The sequence below is a fragment of the Oncorhynchus mykiss genome, chromosome 30, assembly GCF_013265735.2.
Source record: "Oncorhynchus mykiss isolate Arlee chromosome 30, USDA_OmykA_1.1, whole genome shotgun sequence".
In the NCBI taxonomy this organism is placed as follows: domain Eukaryota; kingdom Metazoa; phylum Chordata; class Actinopteri; order Salmoniformes; family Salmonidae; genus Oncorhynchus; species Oncorhynchus mykiss.
Window position 1 is genome coordinate 6,839,231 of NC_050570.1, and position 23,010 is coordinate 6,862,240.

The 23,010-nt window shown below is 46.0% G+C and overlaps 1 protein-coding gene across 7 annotated transcripts in view; it reads right to left on the bottom strand.

The window, feature by feature from the left end:
* The window catches only part of LOC110521221 (centrosomal protein of 152 kDa), a 38,299-nt gene extending 15,479 nt beyond the window's left edge, over window positions 1-22,820 (bottom strand). For 2 of the 7 annotated variants that reach the window (XM_036968972.1, XM_036968967.1), the window contains exons 1-18: window positions 22,373-22,818; window positions 22,013-22,128; window positions 12,611-12,720; window positions 11,023-11,095; window positions 10,522-10,668; window positions 10,024-10,254; window positions 9,281-9,437; window positions 8,955-9,095; window positions 8,492-8,631; window positions 6,658-6,858; window positions 6,187-6,346; window positions 5,557-5,648; window positions 5,020-5,189; window positions 4,459-4,627; window positions 4,045-4,251; window positions 2,994-3,124; window positions 2,214-2,342; window positions 1,077-1,212 (exon numbers count right to left, since the gene is read on the bottom strand). In XM_036968972.1, coding sequence (XP_036824867.1) covers window positions 1,077-1,212; window positions 2,214-2,342; window positions 2,994-3,124; window positions 4,045-4,251; window positions 4,459-4,627; window positions 5,020-5,189; window positions 5,557-5,648; window positions 6,187-6,346; window positions 6,658-6,858; window positions 8,492-8,631; window positions 8,955-9,095; window positions 9,281-9,437; window positions 10,024-10,254; window positions 10,522-10,668; window positions 11,023-11,095; window positions 12,611-12,720; window positions 22,013-22,099 — 2,481 coding nt within the window. In that variant the 5' untranslated portion in view covers window positions 22,100-22,128; window positions 22,373-22,818. Of the gene's footprint in view, window positions 1-1,076; window positions 1,213-2,213; window positions 2,343-2,993; window positions 3,125-4,044; window positions 4,252-4,456; window positions 4,628-5,019; window positions 5,190-5,556; window positions 5,649-6,186; window positions 6,347-6,657; window positions 6,859-8,491; window positions 8,632-8,954; window positions 9,096-9,280; window positions 9,438-10,023; window positions 10,255-10,521; window positions 10,669-11,022; window positions 11,096-12,610; window positions 12,721-22,012; window positions 22,129-22,372 lie in introns of all 7 variants that reach the window. The other 5 variants (XM_036968971.1, XM_036968969.1, XM_036968970.1 and 2 more) reach the window with 5 other exon arrangements.
* Between the last annotated feature and the right edge of the window lie 190 nt (window positions 22,821-23,010).

Consider the following 23,010-nt stretch of genomic DNA (forward strand, 5'->3'; position numbering starts at 1 on the left):
GGTTATTTTACAAACTACAAGATGAATTGGTCTAAGTCTATCGCAATGCCATTAAAACGCCACAGACAAAAAAATAGTCAATTTACCATCATCACATCTCTTGAATGTCACGACTTTACTTACCTGGGCATTCAGATCAGACCCGCCCACCCACCCTCATCATTGGTGGCATTCAGATCAGACCCGCCCACCCACCCTCATCATTGGTGGCATTCAGATCAGACCCGCCCACCCACCCTCATCATTGGTGGCATTCAGATCAGACCCGCCCACCCACCCTCATCATTGGTGGCATTCAGACCCACCCACCCACCCTCATCATTGGTGACAACTTTAGTGCATCCCGCGTGAAAATACACCCCCCCCCAAAAAAAAAAAAATCAATTGGTCCCCCTGTATGTCAGTCTCCACAGACGAGTGTCTAGAGTGTAGAGATGGCAAGGTAGCCTAGTGGTTAGAGTGTAGAGGTGGTTAGAGCGTAGAGGTGGCAGGTAGCCTAGTGGTTAGAGCGTTGGACTAGTAACTGAAAGGTTGCAAGTTGATATCCCCGAGCTGACAAGGTATAAATATGTCGTTCTGCCCCTGAACAGACAGTTAAGTAACCCACTGTTCCTAGGCCGTCACTAAAAATAAGAATTTGTTCTTAACTGACTTGCCTAGTTAAGTAAAAGGTTAAAAAAAAACAAGTTGGGTGGCATTTCTTTGCCCAACTTTAGATATCACTAATTGGGCATTTCAGCTGAGCGATTTTAAAAAGGAAGAAAGAAAGAAATTCATCCAAAACAACTAATTCACACTGTTAAATAACACTAATACGTGATAAATATCTTGTTCAGTGAGGAAACTTCTTATCTGTTGTCTTATATAGAAAATAATTATTAAAATAATTTTCCCGAAATAAATAAAAAGCCATTCTCTGCACCAGCGTTCCGAGCCCGTTCCCAGACCTGTTTGTCCTCTATAGCGAAATCCACATGACAACAAGCAAATAAGACAACACAAACAGATCTGGGACCAGGCTATTGTTCATATAGCATCTTCATAAAATGTGTATGTGTGTGTACTAGACTATATACCTCATTCTCCCTCTTCTTCTTCTCCTCCTCCATTCTTCCCTGCAGGTTTTCCTCCAGCCGGTCTTTGTCCTTGCAGAGTGAGATGTAGCACTCCTGCACTGCCACCATCTCTCCATTCACCTCACACAGCTTGGCTCTATCCAGAGAAGAAAGGATTATCATTGTGGGTGAGGTTATACAGGAGACCTCTTAAAAAACTGTTCCCGACTGAGATAGCAGAGTATGGTTTATATGCTGCCCAGCAGACACTTTTACTCGAAGCGACTTACATGCAGGTGGCAGGTAGAGACTTACAGGTAGAGACTTACAGGTAGAGACTTACAGGTAGAGACTTACAGGTAGAGACTTACAGGTAGAGACTTACAGGTAGAGACTTACAGGCGGCAGGTAGAGACTTACAGGTAGAGACTTACAGGTAGAGACTTACAGGTAGAGACTTACAGGCGGCAGGTAGAGACTTACAGGTAGAGACTTACAGGTAGAGACTTACAGGTAGAGACTTACAGGTAGAGACTTACAGGCGGCAGGTAGAGACTTACAGGTAGAGACTTACAGGTAGAGACGTACAGGTAGAGACTTACAGGTAGAGACTTACAGGTAGAGACTTACAGGCAGAGACTTACAGGTAGAGACTTACAGGCGGCAGGTAGAGACTTACAGGTAGAGACTTACAGGTAGAGACTTACAGGCGGCAGGTAGAGACTTACAGGTAGAGACTTACAGGTGACAGGTAGAGACGTACAGGTAGAGACTTACAGGTAGAGACTTACAGGTAGAGACTTACAGGCGACAGGTAGAGACTTACAGGCGGCAGGTAGAGACTTACAGGCGGCAGGTAGAGACTTACAGGTAGAGACTTACAGGTAGAGACTTACAGGTAGAGACTTACAGGTGGCAGGTAGAGACTTACAGGTGGCAAGTAGAGACTTACAGGTAGAGACTTACAGGCGACAGGTAGCCTAGTGATTAAGAGTGAAAAGGTCGCTGGTGTTCGAATCCCCAAGCTGACTAGGTCAGAAATCTGTCGATGTGCCCTTGAGCGAGGCACTTAACCTCAATTGCTCCTGTAAGTCGTATGCGATCACTGCGGGAATTGACCCCAGGGCCAAGCCGTTGCCTACACACAGGAGCCCTTACTGTAGCTGTTGTATCTGCAGCTGGTGGTGTGCCGTGATGTCATCTATCTGAGCGGTGTGTTCCAGGGTGAGTTCTGAACGAACACGGTTCACTACGTCATCTCTGAACTGCTGCTGGGTTCGCTCATACCTGGACCACACACAGAGACACACACACACACAGAGACAGACACACACACATAGACACACACACACACACACACACAGAGACACACACACACACACACACAGAGACACACACACACAGAGACACACACAGAGACACACACAGAGACACACACAGAGACACACACACACACACAGAGACACACACACAGAGACATACACACACACAGAGAGACACACACACACACAGAGACACACACACACACAGAGACACACACACACACAGAGACACACACACACACACACAGAGACACACACACACACACACACAGAGACACACACACACACACACACACACACAGAGACACACACACAGAGATACACAGAGACACACACACAGAGATACACACACACACAGAGACACACACACACAGAGACACACACACACACAGAGACACACACACACACACACAGAGACACACACACACAGTAGTAGTTCAATGAGTCATTACACACCTGCACAGTCGCTCATTTTCCCATATGATGACTAGTATCCATTAAGAAATGATCTGTGTTATACAGCACACCAGCTACATATAGATACAACTATTCTCTCTCTAGGGATGCCAGGACACAGACATTCACATATCTGCCAACCGCAACACCCCAGACTAACCTCTGAGCAGCCTCCTGCTTCTCCTGGTCCAGTTCCTGAATCATCTCTCTCATCTTGGTACACAGCTCTGAGTTAGCCGCCTTCACTTTCTCCTCCCTCTGCCTCAGCTCCACGTTCTTCTTCTCCAGCGTCTGGGAGGACAGAAACGACAGAGAGACAACTATGAGAATGTAACACCGAGGTGGGTGCTGGAAAAAGCTGTTGATAAATCATAATAATAACGCCATTTAGAATACACTTTTATCCAAAGCAAAGGAACTCAAATACATACATTATTTTTTAATACATATGGCTGGTCCCGGGAATCGAACCCACTAAATCAAATCCCATTTTATTGGTCACATACACACGGTTAGCAGATGTTAACGCGAGTGTAACTAGTTCCGACAGCGCAGTAATAACCAACGAGTAATCTAACCTTACAATTTCACAACAACTACCTTATACACACACAAGTGTAAAGGAATGAATAAGAGTATGTACATAAAGATATATGAATGAGTGATGGTACAGAACAGCATAGGAAAGATGCAGTAGATGGTATAGAGTACAGTATATACATACAGTGGGGAGAACAAGTATTTGATACACTGCCGATTTTGCAGGATTTCCTACTTACAAAGCATGTAGAGGTCTATAATTTTTTATCATAGGTACACTTCAACTGTGAGAGACCAAATCCAAAACAAAAATGCAGAATATCACATTGTATGATTTTTAAGTAATTAGTTGTTAGTTGTTATATATTATATAATAGTTGTTCTCCCCACTGTATGAGATTAGTGTAGGTTATGTAAACATTATATGAAGTGGCGTTATTTAACGTGACTAGTGATACATTTATTACATCCCGGCGTAGCAAATGCACCGTGCTCTACCAACGGAGTTGTCATGCATTGAGACTTCAGTTCAAACAGAGACACCATCTTCACGCCACCGCGTCAAACCAGAACTACACTTGATGGGCTTGTCACAGAATCGGTTGAGCTCAGCTTGGTGCAGCTCAATAGTGTGAAAAGCCTTCTAGAATCTTTATCAAATGAGGAATAACCTCGAGGCGTTCTTGTAGGAGCTGCCTGTCCTCCTGCAGTCTGGACAGCTCTTTCTGGGAAGCTACATCTGGATGTGGGTCCATTGGTCTGGTTTCTGCTGTGTCTCTGGTCTGTTCCTGGTCTAGCTGGGACTGTAGCTGGGTCTGAAGCTGGGTCTGAAGCTGGGTCTGAAGCTGGGTCTGAAGCTGGGTCTGAAGCTCGTTCACCTGCAGGGATGGGATCCAGACAAGAAAGAAAATATCAACTTTGACTATGGGGGTATGTGGGTTTTAATTATACACTCGAGGATAAATCCAAAGAGGGAATTATCTTTACTTCACGTTTATTTAACCAGGAAAGAACCTTGAGTTTATAGAAACCTCTTTTGCAAGGGCAACCTGAAAATACTCAGGAAAAAATAAAAAATAACTAACCTGTCCCTGTGAGTCCCGTAGATGGTCCTGCAGCTGACTGATCCTCTGCCTCTTTCCCTTCAGACTGGCCAGACAGCGCTGTAACTCTGCCCGGAGCTCCTTCACAGCCAAGTCCTCCTTCTCTCTGGGCAGCTTTGGGTGGGGCTCAGACACTCCCAACAGAGGAGTGCTACGGCACAGAAGGCCTTTTAATCCAAATCAATTTACAGACCGTGCACAAGTTTGTATTATGTGTGTGGTGCTTGCGGGATTTGAACCAACGACCCTGGCGTTACAAGCACCATTACCAACTGAGCCATTCAGGACCACTAACAATACACATGATAAAGTATCTTAATAGATAAGACTGGCGGTCTGGAGCTGATTAAACTGAACAGGGTTGGGGCCTCAATTCTTTTTCAATTCCAGGAAAATAAACTGATATTTTAACTTCTCATTTATTTAAACTTCCTGAATTTGACTGAAATGAAATGGAATTGACCTCAACCCTGAAACTGAAACCAAATAGAAACATGAAGTTTATGTCTAAGGGCACCAACAGTCAAATGTTACATTGCGTACCTGTGAATTCGTCCATTCTCACAGCGAGTCTTCTTGATCCCCAGGTCTACATAGGAGTCAGACAGCTGGTTCTCCCAGACATCTCCTCCGGTCACCTCAACAGAGAGGACTCCATGTTTCACAACAGACTCATACAGACAGATCTGCTCCTTCAGCTCAGACAACTCCTCCTGAGATGGAGAAAATAAATGGAACATAACATATTAGAACTGCTATAATAAGGTATTAGATATAAAGCCTTATATATAAACAGGTAGTAAAAGGTTGATCTGCACAGTCAGATCCTGTAGAAACCAAGAGGTGACAGACGTGTTATAACCACTAAAGAAGGCATTATAAAGTCTCATGAATGCTTATAACAGGTATTATTATAGGTTGATCTGCTGTAGAAACCAAGGAGAGCGGTTTTACATGATACGGTTACATTATTTAGTTACATTTTAACTCAACAAGTGAAGCAGAAACCAAAAGTAAAAGTGTTTGCTTGATATTTTTTTTTAGATATTCTACATTTCTGGATACAAACCAAGGGAATACCTGCAAGGCTTTGTTCATGTTGTCACTCATGGTCTTGGCTGACTGAGTCTGTTGTAGTTTCATTTGCAGCTGGCCCATCTCCTGGACTGAACCTAAAGGACAAACAGGTGGTGGACAGAGGGGGCTTCAACAAACAGGTGGTGGACAGAGGGGGCGTCGACAAACAGGTGGAGGACAGAGGGGGCGTCGACAAACAGGTGGTGGACAGAGGGGGCTTCAACAAACAGGTGGTGGACAGAGGGGGCGTCGACAAAATAGTGGTGGACAGAGGGGGCGTCGACAAACAGGTGGTGGACAGAGGGGGCTTCAACAAACAGGTGGTGGACAGAGGGGGCGTCGACAAACAGATGGTGGACAGAGGGGGCTTCAACAAACAGGTGGTGGACAGAGGGGGCTTCAACAAACAGGTGGTGGACAGAGGGGGCTTCAACAAACAGGTGGTGGACAGAGGGGGCTTCAACAAACAGGTGGTGGACAGAGGGGGCGTCGACAAACAAGTTGTGGACAGAGGGGGCGTCGACAAACAGGTAGTGGACAGAGGGGGCGTCGACAAACAAGTTGTGGACAGAGGGGGCGTCGACAAACAAGTTGTGGACATCAACAAGCATTTCCCAAGGTGGTGAAACAGACCCGGACACACACCAGTCTGTAGCAGTTTGGCACACTGCTGCTGGCTCTCCTGTAGGCGCTGTGTGAGAGTGTTGATGACTCCTGCTCTCTCCACCTGCTCCTCCTCTCTCCGTCTGTCCTGCTGCCTCACCTGATCACGCAGACCCTGGACCACCTCCGCCTGGATGATACCACAGCCACTGAAGTGGTTAGTCCGGGATTCACCGACAGCAATGTGACAACTCTTAGGTTCACAGTCTATCGTGACCCGAGATTACCCAGGACCAATACAGCAAATTTCACCACAGATTATTTTAAAGCCTTCGGTTATAATAGATTCATTACATTGTCATAAGCATGCATGAACCTCTTAATTAGCTCAAGATAATCAAAATAATCAAGATAATCAAGTGTGATACCAAAGAACAAACGCTAAGTGATCATGTTTACTGGTTAATATGGAGGTCAACATCAATTCCACTGGGTCCTGACCTGTTCTTCCAGGGCCTGATCGCAGGTGTCCAGTCTCTGCTGTAACACCAGCAGCTTGGCGTCGTGCTGCTCTCTGACCACTGTTAGGTCTCTGTCGTGTTGCTCTCGGAGTCTCGACAGACTGTCTGACCGACACAGTTCTGTCATCTGCTGCTGCATGCTGTCTACCGCTGCCTCCGCCACACGCTGCTTCTTGGTGTTCTGGAGGGATAGACACACACACACACAGACACAAAGAGAAACAGACACACAGAGAAACAGACACACACACAGACAGACACAGACGACACACACACACACACACACAGACACAGACGACACACACACACACACACACACACAGAGAAACAGAGACACACACACACACTGTTTCCGCAGGCTTATTCTCACCTCTCCCATAGTGTGCACTGCACACTCCCCATCGTGAATCTACAAGCGTTGGCGAAAGCGTGAAATGAGGTAGGTTCCCAACATGGTTAAATCCATGAAAAGGAGCACATTTTGGGAGAAGGGTAGAGAATTGGGGGGCAACCATAGTGTCTATAACAGGGCTCTCCAAAACTGTTCCTGGAGTGCTACCCTCCTGTAGGTTCGGAGTCAAAAACCTACAGGAGGGTGTCTCTACTGTAAGTGGCTATGGATAAGAGTCTGCTAAATGACTCAGTACTGTAAGTGACTCTGGATAAGAGAGTCTGCTAAATGACTCACTACTGTTAGTGACTCTGGATAAGAGAGTCTGCTAAATGACTCACTACTGTTAGTGACTCTGGATAAGAGAGTCTGCTAAATGACTCACTACTGTTAGTGACTCTGGATAAGAGAGTCTGCTAAATGACTCACTACTGTTAGTGACTCTGGATAAGACAGTCTGCTAAATGACTCACTACTGTTAGTGACTCTGGATAAGAGAGTCTGCTAAATGACTCACTACTGTTAGTGACTCTGGATAAGAGAGTCTGCTAAATGACTCACTACTGTTAGTGACTCTGGATAAGAGAGTCTGCTAAATGACTCACTACTGTAAGTGACTCTGGGTGAGAGTCTGCTAAATGACTCACTACTGTAAGTGACTCTGGGTAAGAGTCTGCTAAATGACTCACTACTGTAAGTGACTCTGGATAAGAGAGTCTGCTAAATGACTCACTACTGTAAGTGACTCTGGATAAGAGAGTCTGCTAAATGACTCACTACTGTAAGTGACTCTGGATAAGAGAGTCTGCTAAATGACTCACTACTGTAAGTGGCTCTGGATAAGAGAGTCTGCTAAATGACTCACTACTGTAAGTGGCTCTGGATAAGAGAGTCTGCTAAATGACTCACTACTAAAAATGTAAATAAAAATAAATAAATGTTTATTCATATCATGTTTCTTTTGACTTTGCCTAAAAATTAATAAACGATGTATGGTGATGGTGTAGACTATATTACATGGATTTATTAGACTTTTTCAAATGTAGATGTCAGTGGCTTGTAGGCTGTGTGTGGAGGCCTGTAGATGCTACATGTGTTTGTTAATTAACGGTCCATGAGACCAGGAGAATAACCGGCTGACAAAATGTCATGACAGCCACAGCCCTCGATACAACTTTCTAATCCAACTGACTAGAAATTGAATACAGGTCTCCCATCAACAACCCAGGTGTAAATCCAACCCAGGTGTAAATCCAACCCAGGTGTAAATCCAACCCAGGTGTAAATCCAACCCAGGTGTAATCCAACCCAGGTGTAAATCCAACCCAGGTGTAAATCCAACCCAGGTGTAAATCCAACCCAGGTGTAAATGCAACCCAAAATACATTATCGTCATGGTAACATCAACAGACGTCAACCGTACCTCATGATCTCGGTCAGTAAGAGCCTGAACCTGCAGCTCCAGAGACGTAACGCTAGTCTGCAGCAGCACCTCTCTCTCCTTGGCCTCCTCCATCACTCTGCAGGACTCCTTCAGACTCACAGCCAGACCCTCCTTCTCATCTGCGAGGAGAGGGGGGGGGGAACAGGAGAGAGAAACATCTAGGTATTCAGGTGTGACAGAGTGCATTCAGGTCTGCCATGAGACGGCCTGGAGCTCACAAGCTTCCGCAACAAAGCACACCGCTCAAAGCCATCCCCTCTTAGCCAACAGAGCAAGAGACTCCGATGAGCGTCGGTTGTCTAGTAGGATTCAGATCTAAGGAAAACATGTTACGGGTGACTTTTCACTTCCACTACACCACGCTCGTGACAGTTCAAGAAGTGGGTCAGTAGACTGAGCTAACTAGGTAGCATGCTAGCATCTGGTTTCAGTGTCCACGCACCTCTCACGATGGCAAACTGATGCTCCAAGTATCTCATATTGCGTCTTGAATCCTCCAGTTTCTGCTCCAGGTCTTCGATCTGTCTCAGCTGGGCCTTGTTGAGGATCTGGAGCTGGGCTAGCTGCTGAGTGTCTGTAGTACCTGGGACACACGCAACAACAATTAATCTCCTATCTTATCAATAAACAACAACAGAACAGGTCACATTTTCAATACATCCTAGTAAAATATCTGAAAAAAAAAAGAAAAGAAATTTCATGTAATTCTTTGGCCAACTTTGTCAAAAGATCATGAATATCCAACCAAGACCATGTGAAAAGACTTACTCTGTGCCGAGTCCAGGAAGTCTCTCTGCAGCTGGTCATAGTGGTCGTCAAGCTGCTGGTGGGGGACCTCGGAGTTGAACATCTTGGGCTGAATGGCAGGCTGGTAGGGGTTGTAGTTGGCCTTATAACGGTCTCCTGATCCCACACTGTCAAACTTCTACAGGAAGACAACAGAACAACAGTGAGACAATTAATCAATTTGATCAGCCCAGAGACTAACGCATTTCAATGCATTAATAACATGATTCTAATTTTGTTAAATGCCACATTTCATGCAGTCACATTACTGTCCTTAAAAATATTATTTTTTTTAAAATATAAAATAAATCGACTCGTCAAAGTCTTGTTGAACACCTCCAATAGAAGTCCAATGTTTTACAAAATATGGCAGCCGATACTGGATAAATGGTCGAGTCCCGCTTCATAACTGGGTTGACGATCTGCTGCTACTCTGTGCTGTACTCCACTCAATATTTATTTTTGGCTTCAACTACACTGCTTGTAATGACTATATGCTGTCTTCTTATACATGTACCACCTAATAGGATTTAGTTTTATTCTGTGTATGTGTGAGTTAACTTTAGTTTTGTCCTCTAAATTGGCCATCCCATTCAACAGTACAATGAATGTCATCGTTTGTATTGCTGTCTTTTTTTATTTAACTTTTTATTGGAAAATAATAAACATATTATTAAAAATATATATTTTTGAAGTAAAAAAAAAACAAATATGACCCCACTCACTTGGACATGTTTCCTGGTGCTGTTCTGATCCTCACCAGCGTAGTTCTGCTCGTCCCCATGGCCCCCCACTACTCTCTGGTACTCCACCCCAGGGAGAACAGCCTCACGTGGGTACAGCTCATCTCCATACACCCCTTCCTCCGTGGAGAAATCAGGGCCGGCTGCTGCAGACTGCTCAGTACCTACGCTGGTGTACGTGCAACCCTCGCCATGGCCATAGTGCTGCTCTTCCTGTTTGGAGAGGACATGAAGGTGTTTGTTGTTTTTAACCCCGCCTGACTTCAGTTGCAACTAAAATGTCATAAAGAGCTACATATGAAGAGAATATATATGTCTTAGGCTCATAATTAAAAACCCTGGGGCTGGTTTCCCAGACACAGATTAAGCCTAAGAAACATTTCCAAAGGAGATGAAGATCCCTCGAAACATCCTTTTAGTTCAGGACTCGTCTTGGTGATTTCTTAGGGCATTTCAAGTTTTTTAAAACACATGACGTACATGCTGGTACTCAGTCAGTCCTTGCTGGTCCCAGTCCTGGGGGTGACTGGCATGGTTGGCATGGCCGTTGATCTGCCCAACGACAGCAGCCTCCTCGTAGGGGTACTCTTCATGGTAGGAGCCGTGGTCATAGTCCTTCTCATAGTTCTGCAAAGGACAATATTGGTTTCCCTTGAAAATATGTTGGAAATAACACGTCCCTGGATATTACACTTAACACAAGACCTCGATATGAACCCACGACCTCGATATGAACCCATGACCTCGATATGAACCCATGACCTCGATATGAACCCACGACCTCGATATGAACCCACGACCTCGATATGAACCCACGACCTCGATATGAACCCACGACCTCGATATGAACCCACGACCTCGATATGAACCCACGACCTCGATATGAACCCACGACCTCGATATGAACCCACGACCTCGATATGAACCCACGACACACATTCATCACTGACAAGGAAAGTATTGTTTGTTTGAAATGCTTACTTCTTCACGTGAGGCAGGTGTTTGGCGATCGGACCATTCAGTGTGTTGGTGATTCCACGTAGGCTGTTGTGATCTGAGAAATCAATACAACATAAATAAAAGTCCTACTAAAAAGGTGTATGGAATGACGATCAATACAAAACGTACAGCTCATCTGATTAGACTATTCATTGTTTGAGAAGGACAGAACATTTGAATAACTTGTGAATAAATTTGTGTTCTGCATTAGCCCATGATGGCTATTAGCCTAAATGTACCAACATTCAAACGTGTGGCCTACTGGGCAACGCCACCTAGCGGGCAATGCCACAGGGCTGGTGCACATATACTACACCATGTGTGCGAGTACAAATCCAGACCACACCTCCACTCCCCCTCTGCTGCTGCAACTACTATTCTCCCTCTGCTGCAACTACTATTCTCCCTCTGCTGCAACTACTATTCTCCCTCTGCTGCAACTACTATTCTCCCTCTGCTGCAGCTACTATTCTCCCTCTGCTGCAACTACTATTCTCCCTCTGCTGCAGCTACTATTCTCCCTCTGCTGCAACTACTATTCTCCCTCTGCTGCAACTACTATTCTCCCTCTGCTGCAACTACTATTCTCCCTCTGCTGCAGCTACTATTCTCCCTCTGCTGCAACTACTATTCTCCCTCTGCTGCAGCTACTATTCTCCCTCTGCTGCAACTACTATTCTCCCTCTGCTGCAACTACTATTCTCCCTCTGCTGCAGCTACTATTCTCCCTCTGCTGCAGCTACTATTCTCCCTCTGCTGCAGCTACTATTCTCCCTCTGCTGCAGCTACTATTCTCCCTCTGCTGCAACTACTATTCTCCCTCTGCTGCAACTACTATTCTCCCTCTGCTGCAACTACTATTCTCCCTCTGCTGCAACTACTATTCTCCCTCTGCTGCAACTACTATTCTCCCTCTGCTGCAACTACTATTCTCCCTCTGCTGCAACTACTATTCTCCCTCTGCTGCAACTACTATTCTCCCTCTGCTGCAACTACTATTCTCCCTCTGCTGCAGCTACTATTCTCCCTCTGCTGCAGCTACTATTCTCCCTCTGCTGCAGCTACTATTCTCCCTCTGCTGCAGCTACTATTCTCCCTCTGCTGCAACTACTATTCTCCCTCTGCTGCAACTACTATTCTCCCTCTGCTGCAACTACTATTCTCCCTCTGCTGCAACTACTATTCTCCCTCTGCTGCAACTACTATTCTCCCTCTGCTGCAGCTACTATTCTCCCTCTGCTGCAACTACTATTCTCCCTCTGCTGCAACTACTATTCTCCCTCTGCTGCAACTACTATTCTCCCTCTGCTGCAACTACTATTCTCCCTCTGCTGCAACTACTATTCTCCCTCTGCTGCAGCTACTATTCTCCCTCTGCTGCAGCTACTATTCTCCCTCTGCTGCAGCTACTATTCTCCCTCTGCTGCAGCTACTATTCTCCCTCTGCTGCAACTACTATTCTCCCTCTGCTGCAGCTACTATTCTCCCTCTGCTGCAACTACTTTTCTCCCTCTGCTGCTACTTCTCTCCCTCTCCATTTCATCTCCGGCTGAAAAATAAATAACCTTACCTGTTCCGTGTGTCTGGGTTGCTGCAGGCAGAGCAGTCCAGCTCAGGAGAGGAGGAGTCTCTGCTGTCCTCCAGCATGTCATCAGGCAGGTCAGTGAGCAGCTTGTGGAGCTAGAGAAGAAGAAACAACACGTCATCGGGCAGGTCAGTGAGCAGCTTGTGGAGCTAGAGAAGAAGAAACAACACGTCATCAGGCAGGTCAGTGAGCAGCTTGTGGAGCTAGAGAAGAAGAAACAACACGTCATCAGGCAGGTCAGTGAGCAGCTTGTGGAGCTAGAGAAGAAGAAACAACACGTCATCAGGCAGGTCAGTGAGCAGCTTGTGGAGCTAGAGAAGAAGAAACAACACGTCATCGGGCAGGTCAGTGAGCAGCTTGTGGAGCTAGAGAAGAAGAAACAACACGTCATCGGGCAGGTCAGTGAGCAGCTTGTGGAGCTAGAGAAGAAGAAACAACACGTCATCAGGCAGGTCAGTGAGCAGCTTGTGGAGCTAGAGAAGAAGAAACAACACGTCATCAGGCAGGTCAGTGAGCAGCTTGTGGAGCTAGAGAAGAAGAAACAACACGTCATCGGGCAGGTCAGTGAGCAGCTTGTGGAGCTAGAGAAGAAGAAACAACACGTCATCAGGCAGGTCAGTGAGCAGCTTGTGGAGCTAGAGAAGAAGAAACAACACGTCATCAGGCAGGTCAGTGAGCAGCTTGTGGAGCTAGAGAAGAAGAAACAACACGTCATCAGGCAGGTCAGTGAGCAGCTTGTGGAGCTAGAGAAGAAACACAACAAGTGGACTCACTGTGTGGTAGTTACTTACCTTGGTTACTGAGTTATACAATGACACCGTCTAGGAAAACAGTGGGGGCAACCACTCAAATAGTTCAACGAATGCCCTCAGCCAGGAGTTATAGAAAAACTGGAGAATGTTCACAGGACTGCTTAAAAGATAGGTATGTATTTCTAAACAAACAAATACCAATTTTTAAAGTGCATCTTTCCTCCAAAATCCAACATGTGAAAATCATCTTTCCATTTTCACTGTAGTCATTTCTGATTTGACACAAACTGCATGAAGCAAATAACCTCCAGCGCTGAGGGACACAACAAGCCAGCGTTGAGGGACACAACAAGCCAGCGTTGAGGGACACAACAAGCCAGCGTTGAGGGACAAAACAAACCAGCGTTGAGGGACACAACAAGCCAGCGTTGAGGGACACAACAAGCCAGCGTTGAGGGACAAAACAGGCCAGCGTTGAGGGACACAACAAGCCAGCGTTGAGGGACACAACAAGCCAGCGTTGAGGGACAAAACAAGCCAGCGTTGAGGGACAAACAAGCCAGCGTTGAGGGACAAACAAGCCAGCGTTGAGGGACAAACAAGCCAGCGCTGAGGGACAAAACAAGCCAGCGCTGAGGGACAAAACAAGCCAGCGTTGAGGGACAAACAAGCCAGCGCTGAGGGACAAAACAAGCCAGCGCTGAGGGACAAAACAAGCCAGCGCTGAGGGACAAAACAAGCCAGCGCTGAGGGACAAAACAAGCCAGCGTTGAGGGACACAACAAGCCAGCGTTGAGGGACAAACAAGCCAGCGTTGAGGGACACAACAAGCCAGCGTTGAGGGACAAAACAAGCCAGCGTTGAGGGACACAACAAGCCAGCGTTGAGGGACACAACAAACCAGCGTTGAGGGACAAAACAAGCCAGCGTTGAGGGACACAACAAGCCAGCGTTGAGGGACAAACAAGCCAGCGTTGAGGGACAAAACAAGCCAGCGTTGAGGGACAAAACAAGCCAGCGCTGAGGGACAAAACAAGCCAGCGCTGAGGGACAAAACAAGCCAGCGTTGAGGGACACAACAAGCCAGCGTTGAGGGACACAACAAGCCAGCGTTGAGGGACACAACAAGCCAGCGTTGAGGGACAAAACAAGCCAGCGTTGAGGGACACAACAAGCCAGCGTTGAGGGACACAACAAACCAGCGTTGAGGGACAAAACAAGCCAGCGTTGAGGGACACAACAAGCCAGCGTTGAGGGACAAACAAGCCAGCGTTGAGGGACAAAACAAGCCAGCGTTGAGGGACAAAACAAGCCAGCGCTGAGGGACAAAACAAGCCAGCGCTGAGGGACAAAACAAGCCAGCGCTGAGGGACAAAACAAGCCAGCGTTGAGGGACACAACAAGCCAGCGTTGAGGGACAAACAAGCCAGCGCTGAGGGACAAACAAGCCAGCGTTGAGGGACACAACAAGCCAGCGTTGAGGGACAAACAAGCCAGCGTTGAGGGACACAACAAGCCAGCGTTGAGGGACACAACAAGCCAGCGTTGAGGGACACAACAAGCCAGCGCTGAGGGACACAACAAGCCAGCGTTGAGGGACACAACAAGCCAGCGTTGAGGGACACAACAAGCCAGCGTTGAGGGACACAACAAGCCAGCGCTGAGGGACAAAACAAGCCAGCGTTGAGGGACACAACAAGCCAGCGTTGAGGGACACAACAAGCCAGCGCTGTGGGACACAACAAGCCAGCGTTGAGGGACACAACAAGCCAGCGCTGTGGGACACAACAAGCCAGCGTTGAGGGACACAACAAGCCAGCGCTGTGGGACACAACAAGCCAGCGTTGAGGGACAAACAAGCCAGCGTTGAGGGACACAACAAGCCAGCGCTGAGGGAAAGCTTAGCTCCTCCTCACCTAATGTCCAACAGCAACTCTTCACTAAGTCAGGCGTCACGCCCATGCGAACAGACTCCCACGACAGGTTTCCCTGACAGCCATCAACATACACGTGCTCTACACTACCGAGAGCGACAGCCCTGAGTGAAGAGTAAAGGCTGAAAACGCACCCTATTACCTTTAGTTAACTTCCTTTCTGGCCAGCCATGCTCAAATGTAATGCACTTACTATACAGGAAATAGGGTGACATTTCAGTAGACTCTAGCCTGAAGTAGCCTACAGTAGACTCTAGCCTGAAGTAGCCTCTAGCCTGAAGTAGCCTACAGTAGACTGTAGCCTGAAGTAGCCTAAAGTAGACTCTAGCCTGAAGTAGCCTAAAGTAGACTCTAGCCTGAAGTAGCCTAAAGTAGACTCTAGCCTGAAGTAGCCTAAAGTAGACTCTAGCCTGAAGTAGCCTCTAGCCTAAAGTAGCCTACAGTAGACTCTAGCCTGAAGTAGCCTCTAGCCTGAAGTAGCCTCTAGCCTGAAGTAGCCTAAAGTAGCCTCTAGCCTGAAGTAGCCTAAAGTAGCCTCTAGCCTGAAGTAGCCTAAAGTAGCCTCTAGCCTGAAGTAGCCTAAAGTAGCCTCTAGCCTGAAGTAGCCTAAAGTAGCCTCTAGCCTGAAGTAGCCTAAAGTAGCCTCTAGCCTGAAGTAGCCTAAAGTAGCCTCTAGCCTGAAGTAGCCTAAAGTAGCCTCTAGCCTGAAGTAGCCTAAAGTAGCCTCTAGCCTGAAGTAGCCTAAAGTAGCCTCTAGCCTGAAGTAGCCTCTAGCCTGAAGCCTTCCTCTAGCCTGAAGCCTTCCTCTAGCCTGAAGCCTTCCTCTAGCCTGAAGCCTTCCTCTAGCCTGAAGCCTTCCTCTAGCCTGAAGCCTTCCTCTAGCCTGAAGCCTTCCTCTAGCCTGAAGCCTTCCTCTAGCCTGAAGCCTTCCTCTAGCCTGAAGCCTTCCTCTAGCCTGAAGCCTTCCTCTAGCCTGAAGCCTTCCTCTAGCCTGAAGCTTTCCTCTAGCCTGAAGCCTTCCTCTAGCCTGAAGCCTTCCTCTAGCCTGAAGCCTTCCTCTAGCCTGAAGCCTTCCTCTAGCCTGAAGCCTTCCTCTAGCCTGAAGCCTTCCTCTAGCCTGAAGCCTTCCTCTAGCCTGAAGTAGACTCTAGCCTGAAGTAGACTCTAGCCTGAAGTAGACTCTAGCCTGAAGTAGACTCTAGCCTGAAGTAGACTCCAGCCTGTATTAGACTGTAGCCTGAAGTAGCCTGTAGCCTGAAGTAGCCTGAAGTAGACTGTAGCCTGAAGTAGCCTGTAGTCTGAAGTAGCCTGTAGCCTGAAGTAGACTGTAGCCTGAAGTAGCCTGTAGCCTGTAGCCTGAAGTAGCCTGTAGCCTGAAGTAGACTGTAGCCTGAAGTAGCCTGTAGCAGCCTGTAGTCTGAAGTAGCCTGTAGCCTGAAGTAGACTGTAGCCTGAAGTAGCCTGTAGCCTGAAGTAGCCTGTAGCCTGAAGTAGACTGTAGCCTGAAGTAGCCTGTAGCCTGAAGTAGCCTGTAGCCTGAAGTAGCCTGTAGTCTGAAGTAGCCTGAAGTAGACGGTAGCCTGTAGACTGCAGCCTGAAGTAGACTGCAGCCTGTAGTAGACTGCAGCCTGTAGTAGACTGCAGCCTGTAGTAGACTGTAGCCTGTAGTAGACTGTAGCCTGTAGTAGACTGCAGCCTGTAGTAGACTGTAGCCTGAAGTAGACTGCAGCCTGAAGTAGACTGCAGCCTGAAGTAGCCTGTAGCCTGAAGTAGACTGCAGCCTGTAGCCTGAAGTAGACTGTAGCCTGTAGCCTGAAGTAGACTGTAGCCTGTAGCCTGAAGTAGACTGTGGCCTGTAGCCTGAAGTAGACTGTAGCCTGAAGTAGCCTGCAGCCTGAAGTAGCCTGAAGCCTGAAGTAGCCTGAAGCCTGAAGTAGCCTGAGTGAAGGGAACAGGGAAAGGCAGAGACAGCTACTTACTTCCCATAAGGACTGTTGGATGTTCCTCACATTTTCCACCGTGTCCTCAATCATAGGAGGCATATCCCCAACCAGAGCAGAACTCACTAAAATGTCCCACTCGGGGAGTTATCAACAGAAGTGAGGAAACGCATCAACTTCAGCTCCTGAGCCACATGATTCCAGTCTGGTGTCGCCACACAGAGGATCATTCTTGTGTGACGATGAAACATTCGAAGGCAATGGGGCCAGACATGTTCTAGGCTAGCCTTGTGTTCCCAGTCAGTCGGCTCTATTGTTGGTTCTCACACACATCATACAGCCTGGTTAACTGGAGCAGACCCAACATTTTTCACATGACTGACTTTGCGCATAACAGCCTCCTGTACGTACAGCATACACACAAAAATGTAGTCAGTTCTCTGTAGAATAAATCCAGTTTTTTTTAAACGCAATGTTAATCCAATGATAATCCAGTCCAGTCAGGGCTTCAATAATCCAGCCATGCTTGATCTAGTCTAGTAAAAATGCAACTCTAATGTTTTATAATCCATAGAGTGAGCAGTCTGGTATAGTCAAATCTAGTTGAACGCAACCCTGCTCCAGCTTCACTCTACTGAGAGTGTGAGAGAGACAGACAGAGATATTATGATGTTTAACTTTAAAAAAAGAGAAAATACAGAGTAGAGCTAGCAGGTTCAGCGTTGAACAGAGCAGAGCAGAGCTAGCCTCACTATGACAACAGGCTGACAGCCTTTCACCTGCCTGCCTGGGTCAATAATATCCCAGCACAGCACAGCACAGCACAGGTAACAGGTTCAGGGTTGAACAGAGCAGATGGCTGAGAGGTGAGTAACACACCGAGTATGCCTACATCTGATTGGAGCAGGCGGTATGTTAGAAATACAAAGAAAACACCAGGCTACATCCTAAAGGCTTACCCTCCTCAAGGTTCCCACTGTACAGATACCCTCCTCAAGGTTCCCACTGTACCCTCCTCAAGGTTCCCACTGTACATATACCCTCCTCAAGGTTCCCACTGTACAGATACCCTCCTCAAGGTTCCCACTGAACAGATACCCTCCTCAAGGTTACCACTGAACAGATACCCCCCTCAAGGTTCCCACTGTACAGATACCCTCCTCAAGGTTCCCACCGAACAGATACCCTCCTCAAGGTTCCCACCGAACAGATACCCTCCTCAAGGTTCCCACCGAACAGATACCCTCCTCAAGGTTCCCACCGAACAGATACCCTCCTCAAGGTTCCCACCGAACAGATACCCTCCTCAAGGTTCCCACCGAACAGATACCCTCCTCAAGGTTCCCACCGAACAGATACCCTCCTCAAGGTTCCCACCGAACAGATACCCTCCTCAAGGTTCCCACCGAACAGATACCCTCCTCAAGGTTCCCACCGAACAGATACCCTCCTCAAGGTTCCCACGAACAGATACCCTCCTCAAGGTTCCCACTGTACAGATACCCTCGTCAAGGTTCCCACTGTACAGATACCCTCCTCAAGGTTCCCACTGTACAGATACCCTCCTCAAGGTTCCCACTGTACAGATACCCTCCTCAAGGTTCCCACTGTACAGATACCCTCCTCAAGGTTCCCACTGTACAGATACCCTCCTCAAGGTTCCCACTGTACAGATACCCTCCTCAAGGTTCCCACTGAACAGATACCCTCCTCAAGGTTCCCACTGACCCACTGTACAAAACAACTACTAAAGAGTGGGCAGTGTAACCATTCAGATCACATAGAAGATTCCTGCCTAAAAAATACCACAATATTAGAGATGATGTCATGAAACATTTTCCGGATGAGAAGACCGACCCAGGCCCTCTTCAGCAAATCTGACCCAGGCCCTCTTCAGCAAATCTGACCCAGGCCCTCTTCAGCAAATCTGACCCAGGCCCTCTTCAGCAAATCTGACCCAGGCCCTCTTCAGCAAATCTGACCCAGGCCCTCTTCAGCAAATCTGACCCAGGCCCTCTTCAGTAAATCTGACCCAGACCCTCTTCAGTAAATCTGACCCAGACCCTCTTCAGTAAATCTGACCCAGACCCTCTTCAGTAAATCTGACCCAGACCCTCTTCAGTAAATCTGACCCAGACCCTCTTCAGTAAATCTGAAGAACATGTCTATCTACGTTCGACAATCATTAAAAAAATAAAAATTAACTTTCAAATTAGACATTTCACTGTCTATGCTCAACCTTGGTAAAAGCCTGTGCATTCCAAAGAAGCGTTTATTAACATCCCTTCAGATGAGCCATGACTAACGTGGTTACTAAATATGCTGATTAAGTGCGTCGGCATAGCTACTGTTTTTCGGTGTCCACATCACTAAGAATCTATCATGGTCCACAGCACAGACACACACCAACACAGTCCTGAAGTGGGCACAACAACGCCTCTTCCACACTCAGGAGGCTGAAAAGATTTGGCATGGGCACTCAGATCCTCCAAAAAGTTCTACAGCTGCCCAACTTACAGAAACGTTTGACCTCTGTCACTGCCAACAAAGGGTATATAACAAAGTATTGAGATAAACTTTTGTTGTTATTGACCAAGTACTTATTTTCCACCATAAATTTGCTAATAAATTCATAAAAAAATCCTACAATGTGATTTTCTGGATTTTTTTTCTTCTCATTTTGTCTGTCATAGTTGAAGTGTACCTACGATGAAAATTACAGGCCTCTCTCATCTTTTTAAGTGGGAGAACATGCACAATTGGTGGCTGACTAAATACTTTTTTGCCCCACTGTGTGTGTGTGTGTGTGTGTGTGTGTGTGTGTGTGTGTGTGTGTGTGTGTGTGTGTGTGTGTGAAATATATATGTAATAATGACAATTACAACAATACTGAATGAACACTTTTATTTAAAATAATACATAAATAAAATCAATTTAGTCTCATAAATAATTAAACATGTTTTTTTTGGTTTAAATAACACAAAAACAGTGTTGGAGAAGTAAAAGTGCAATATGTGCCATGTAAAAAATCTAACGTTTAAGTTCTTTGCTCAGAACATGAGAACATATAATAGCTGGTGGTTCCTTTTAACATGAGTCTTCAATATTCCCAGGTAAGAAGCTTTAGGTTGTATTTATTATAGGAATATTTCTCCCTATACCATTTGTATTTCATATACCTTTGACTATTGGATGTTCTTATAGGCACTATAGTATTGCCAGCCTAATCTCGGGAGTTGAAAGGCTTGAATTCATAAACAGCACTGTGCTTCAAGTATTGCGAAGAGCTGCTGGCAAACGCAGGAAAGTGTTGTTTGAATGAATGTTTACGAGTCTGCTGCTGCCTACCACCACTGTCAGACTGCTATATCAAATATCAAATCATAGACTGAATTATAATATAATAAACACACAGAAATACGAGCCTTGGGTCATTAATATGGTCAAATCCGGAAACTAACATCTCGAAGACAAAACATTTATTCTCTCAGTGAAATATGGAACCGTTCTGTATTCTAACTAACGGATGGCATCCCTAAGTCAAATATTGCTGTTACATTGCACAACCTTCAATGTTATGTCATAATTATGTAAAATTATCCTCGTGGAGTGCAATGTAATCGGTGTCCAAAAATGCCGATTGTTATGAAAACTTGAACCTCGGCCCTGCCGATTAATCAGTCGACCTCTAATTACTTGAACTCTGTGGAGCATTTATTTGGGCTGCAATTCCTGACATGCAGTTAACTCTAATGAACTTATCCTCTGCGGCAGAGTTAACCCTGGGTCTTCCTTTCCTGTGGCGGTCCTCATGAGAGCCAGTTTCATCATAGCGCTTGATGGTTTTTGCGACTGCACTTAAAGAAACTTTCAAAGTTGTTGACATTTTCTGCATTGACTGACCATGTCTTAAAGTAATGATGGACTGTCGTTTCTCTTTGCTTATTTGAGCTGTTCTTGCCATAATATGGACTTGGCTTTTTACCAAATAGGGTTATCTTCTGCATACCACCCCTACCTTGTCACAACACAACTGATTGGCTCAAACGCATTAAGAAGGAAAGAAATTCCGCAAATTAACAAGGCACATCTGTTAATTGAAACGCATTCCAGGTGACTACCTCATGAAGCTGGTTGAGAGAATGCCAAGAGCGTGCAATGCTGTCTTCAAGGCAAAAGGTGGCTACTTAGAAGAATCTCAAATAGAAAATATATTTAGATTTGTTTAACACTTTTTTGGTTACTACATGATTCCATGTGTCATTTCATAGTTTTGACTTCACTATTATTCTACAATGTAGTAAAAATTTAATAAGAGTTAGGTGTCCAAACTCTGTATACAGTACCAGTCCAAGGTTTGGACACGCCTACTCATTCCAAGGTTTCAGAGGAGTAGCAGCTACACTTCGATAAATAAGATCACCATGATCAAGAACAGATCAAATAAGGTTGACTGAATAATCTGCTTCCTACTCCAAGGATTCAATCATTTTAGCTAGACAAGGAAGCCTTGAAATGGGCCGATAATTATAAATATCACTACTATCCCAGCCCTTACGGGAGTGGCAACACAAGAGCTGATGTCTACTATCTGCAAAAACCCTCTGAATTGAGGTCACACTGAAACCATTGTCAGACAACATAATAGCAACACTGTTTCATAGGCACATGATACATTTCTGATCCACTACCCTAAAAACAAGCAAGTTTATCAACAACAAAAAACAGCCTGTGTGTTAGAGAGAGAATGACCTTTCGTACCTCTTGCTCTCGGGCATAGTCCTCTGGGTCGTATTCCTCCTCCTCATGTTGAGTTTGCAGAGCAGCACTATCAAAGTCGATGGACATGATGATCAGTACTAACACTGAGAGAAGACCTGAGAAAGCACAAGAGAGCGCAGATGTTCATGACGTGGCTGTGTATTTGATTGACAGTGAGGGCGGAGGGCTCACACAAACCACACATCTCGTATCAGAAACATTGTCATTATGCCTTTAGTACGACTCAAAACAACACCGAGCTAGCTAACGTTAGTCAATTAGTTAGCTGTAACGTTAGCTAGAAGAAGAAACTGTTCGGTTGAAGAGTGATCAAAACAGTCAACTCACTGATCACCTTACCTTGTGATTTGAAGTACAAGTGGATATCCGATGATAAATGTTGTCAGCGAAGACCCCAAAAAATAAATCTAATGTAAAACGTTACAAAACAGCAGATGCACATGATGCTGGGCAATGAATGATCGGACTGGTTAGCTAACATTAGCTAGCTAACATAGCAACCATTTACCAGAAAACAAACAAAGCATCGAACGACTGGCATGACGGGCACAGCTACCTAATAACGTACTAGTCTGACAAGAGTACAGTTTCGTTAACAGTTGCTAATCAGAACATAACGTCTGCGTATATATCATAAACAACTAAAGTTAGGTTTTCAATCTGTCTGGCTAATAATAGTAATGAACTTCCTGTGTTACGACTCGCCGCTCCGTTGAAAGCTCGCGCGCCTAAACAGCGGCATAAACTCTCCGTCGCTGATTGGTGAATTCAACACGCGTCATCAAACGACCCCCCCCCCCCCCCACCACCCACCCACCAATGGCCATGCTGCAACACAGATGGGTTGTTGTAGTTGTTGCCGACAACCAAATCACCAACCTGGAAGTGAATGGAAATAATGCTTTGGGATGATTTGTAGAGATGGTTGCTGATGTATGATATTTACAGAATATGAGTTACCTCGACGTGATACGCAA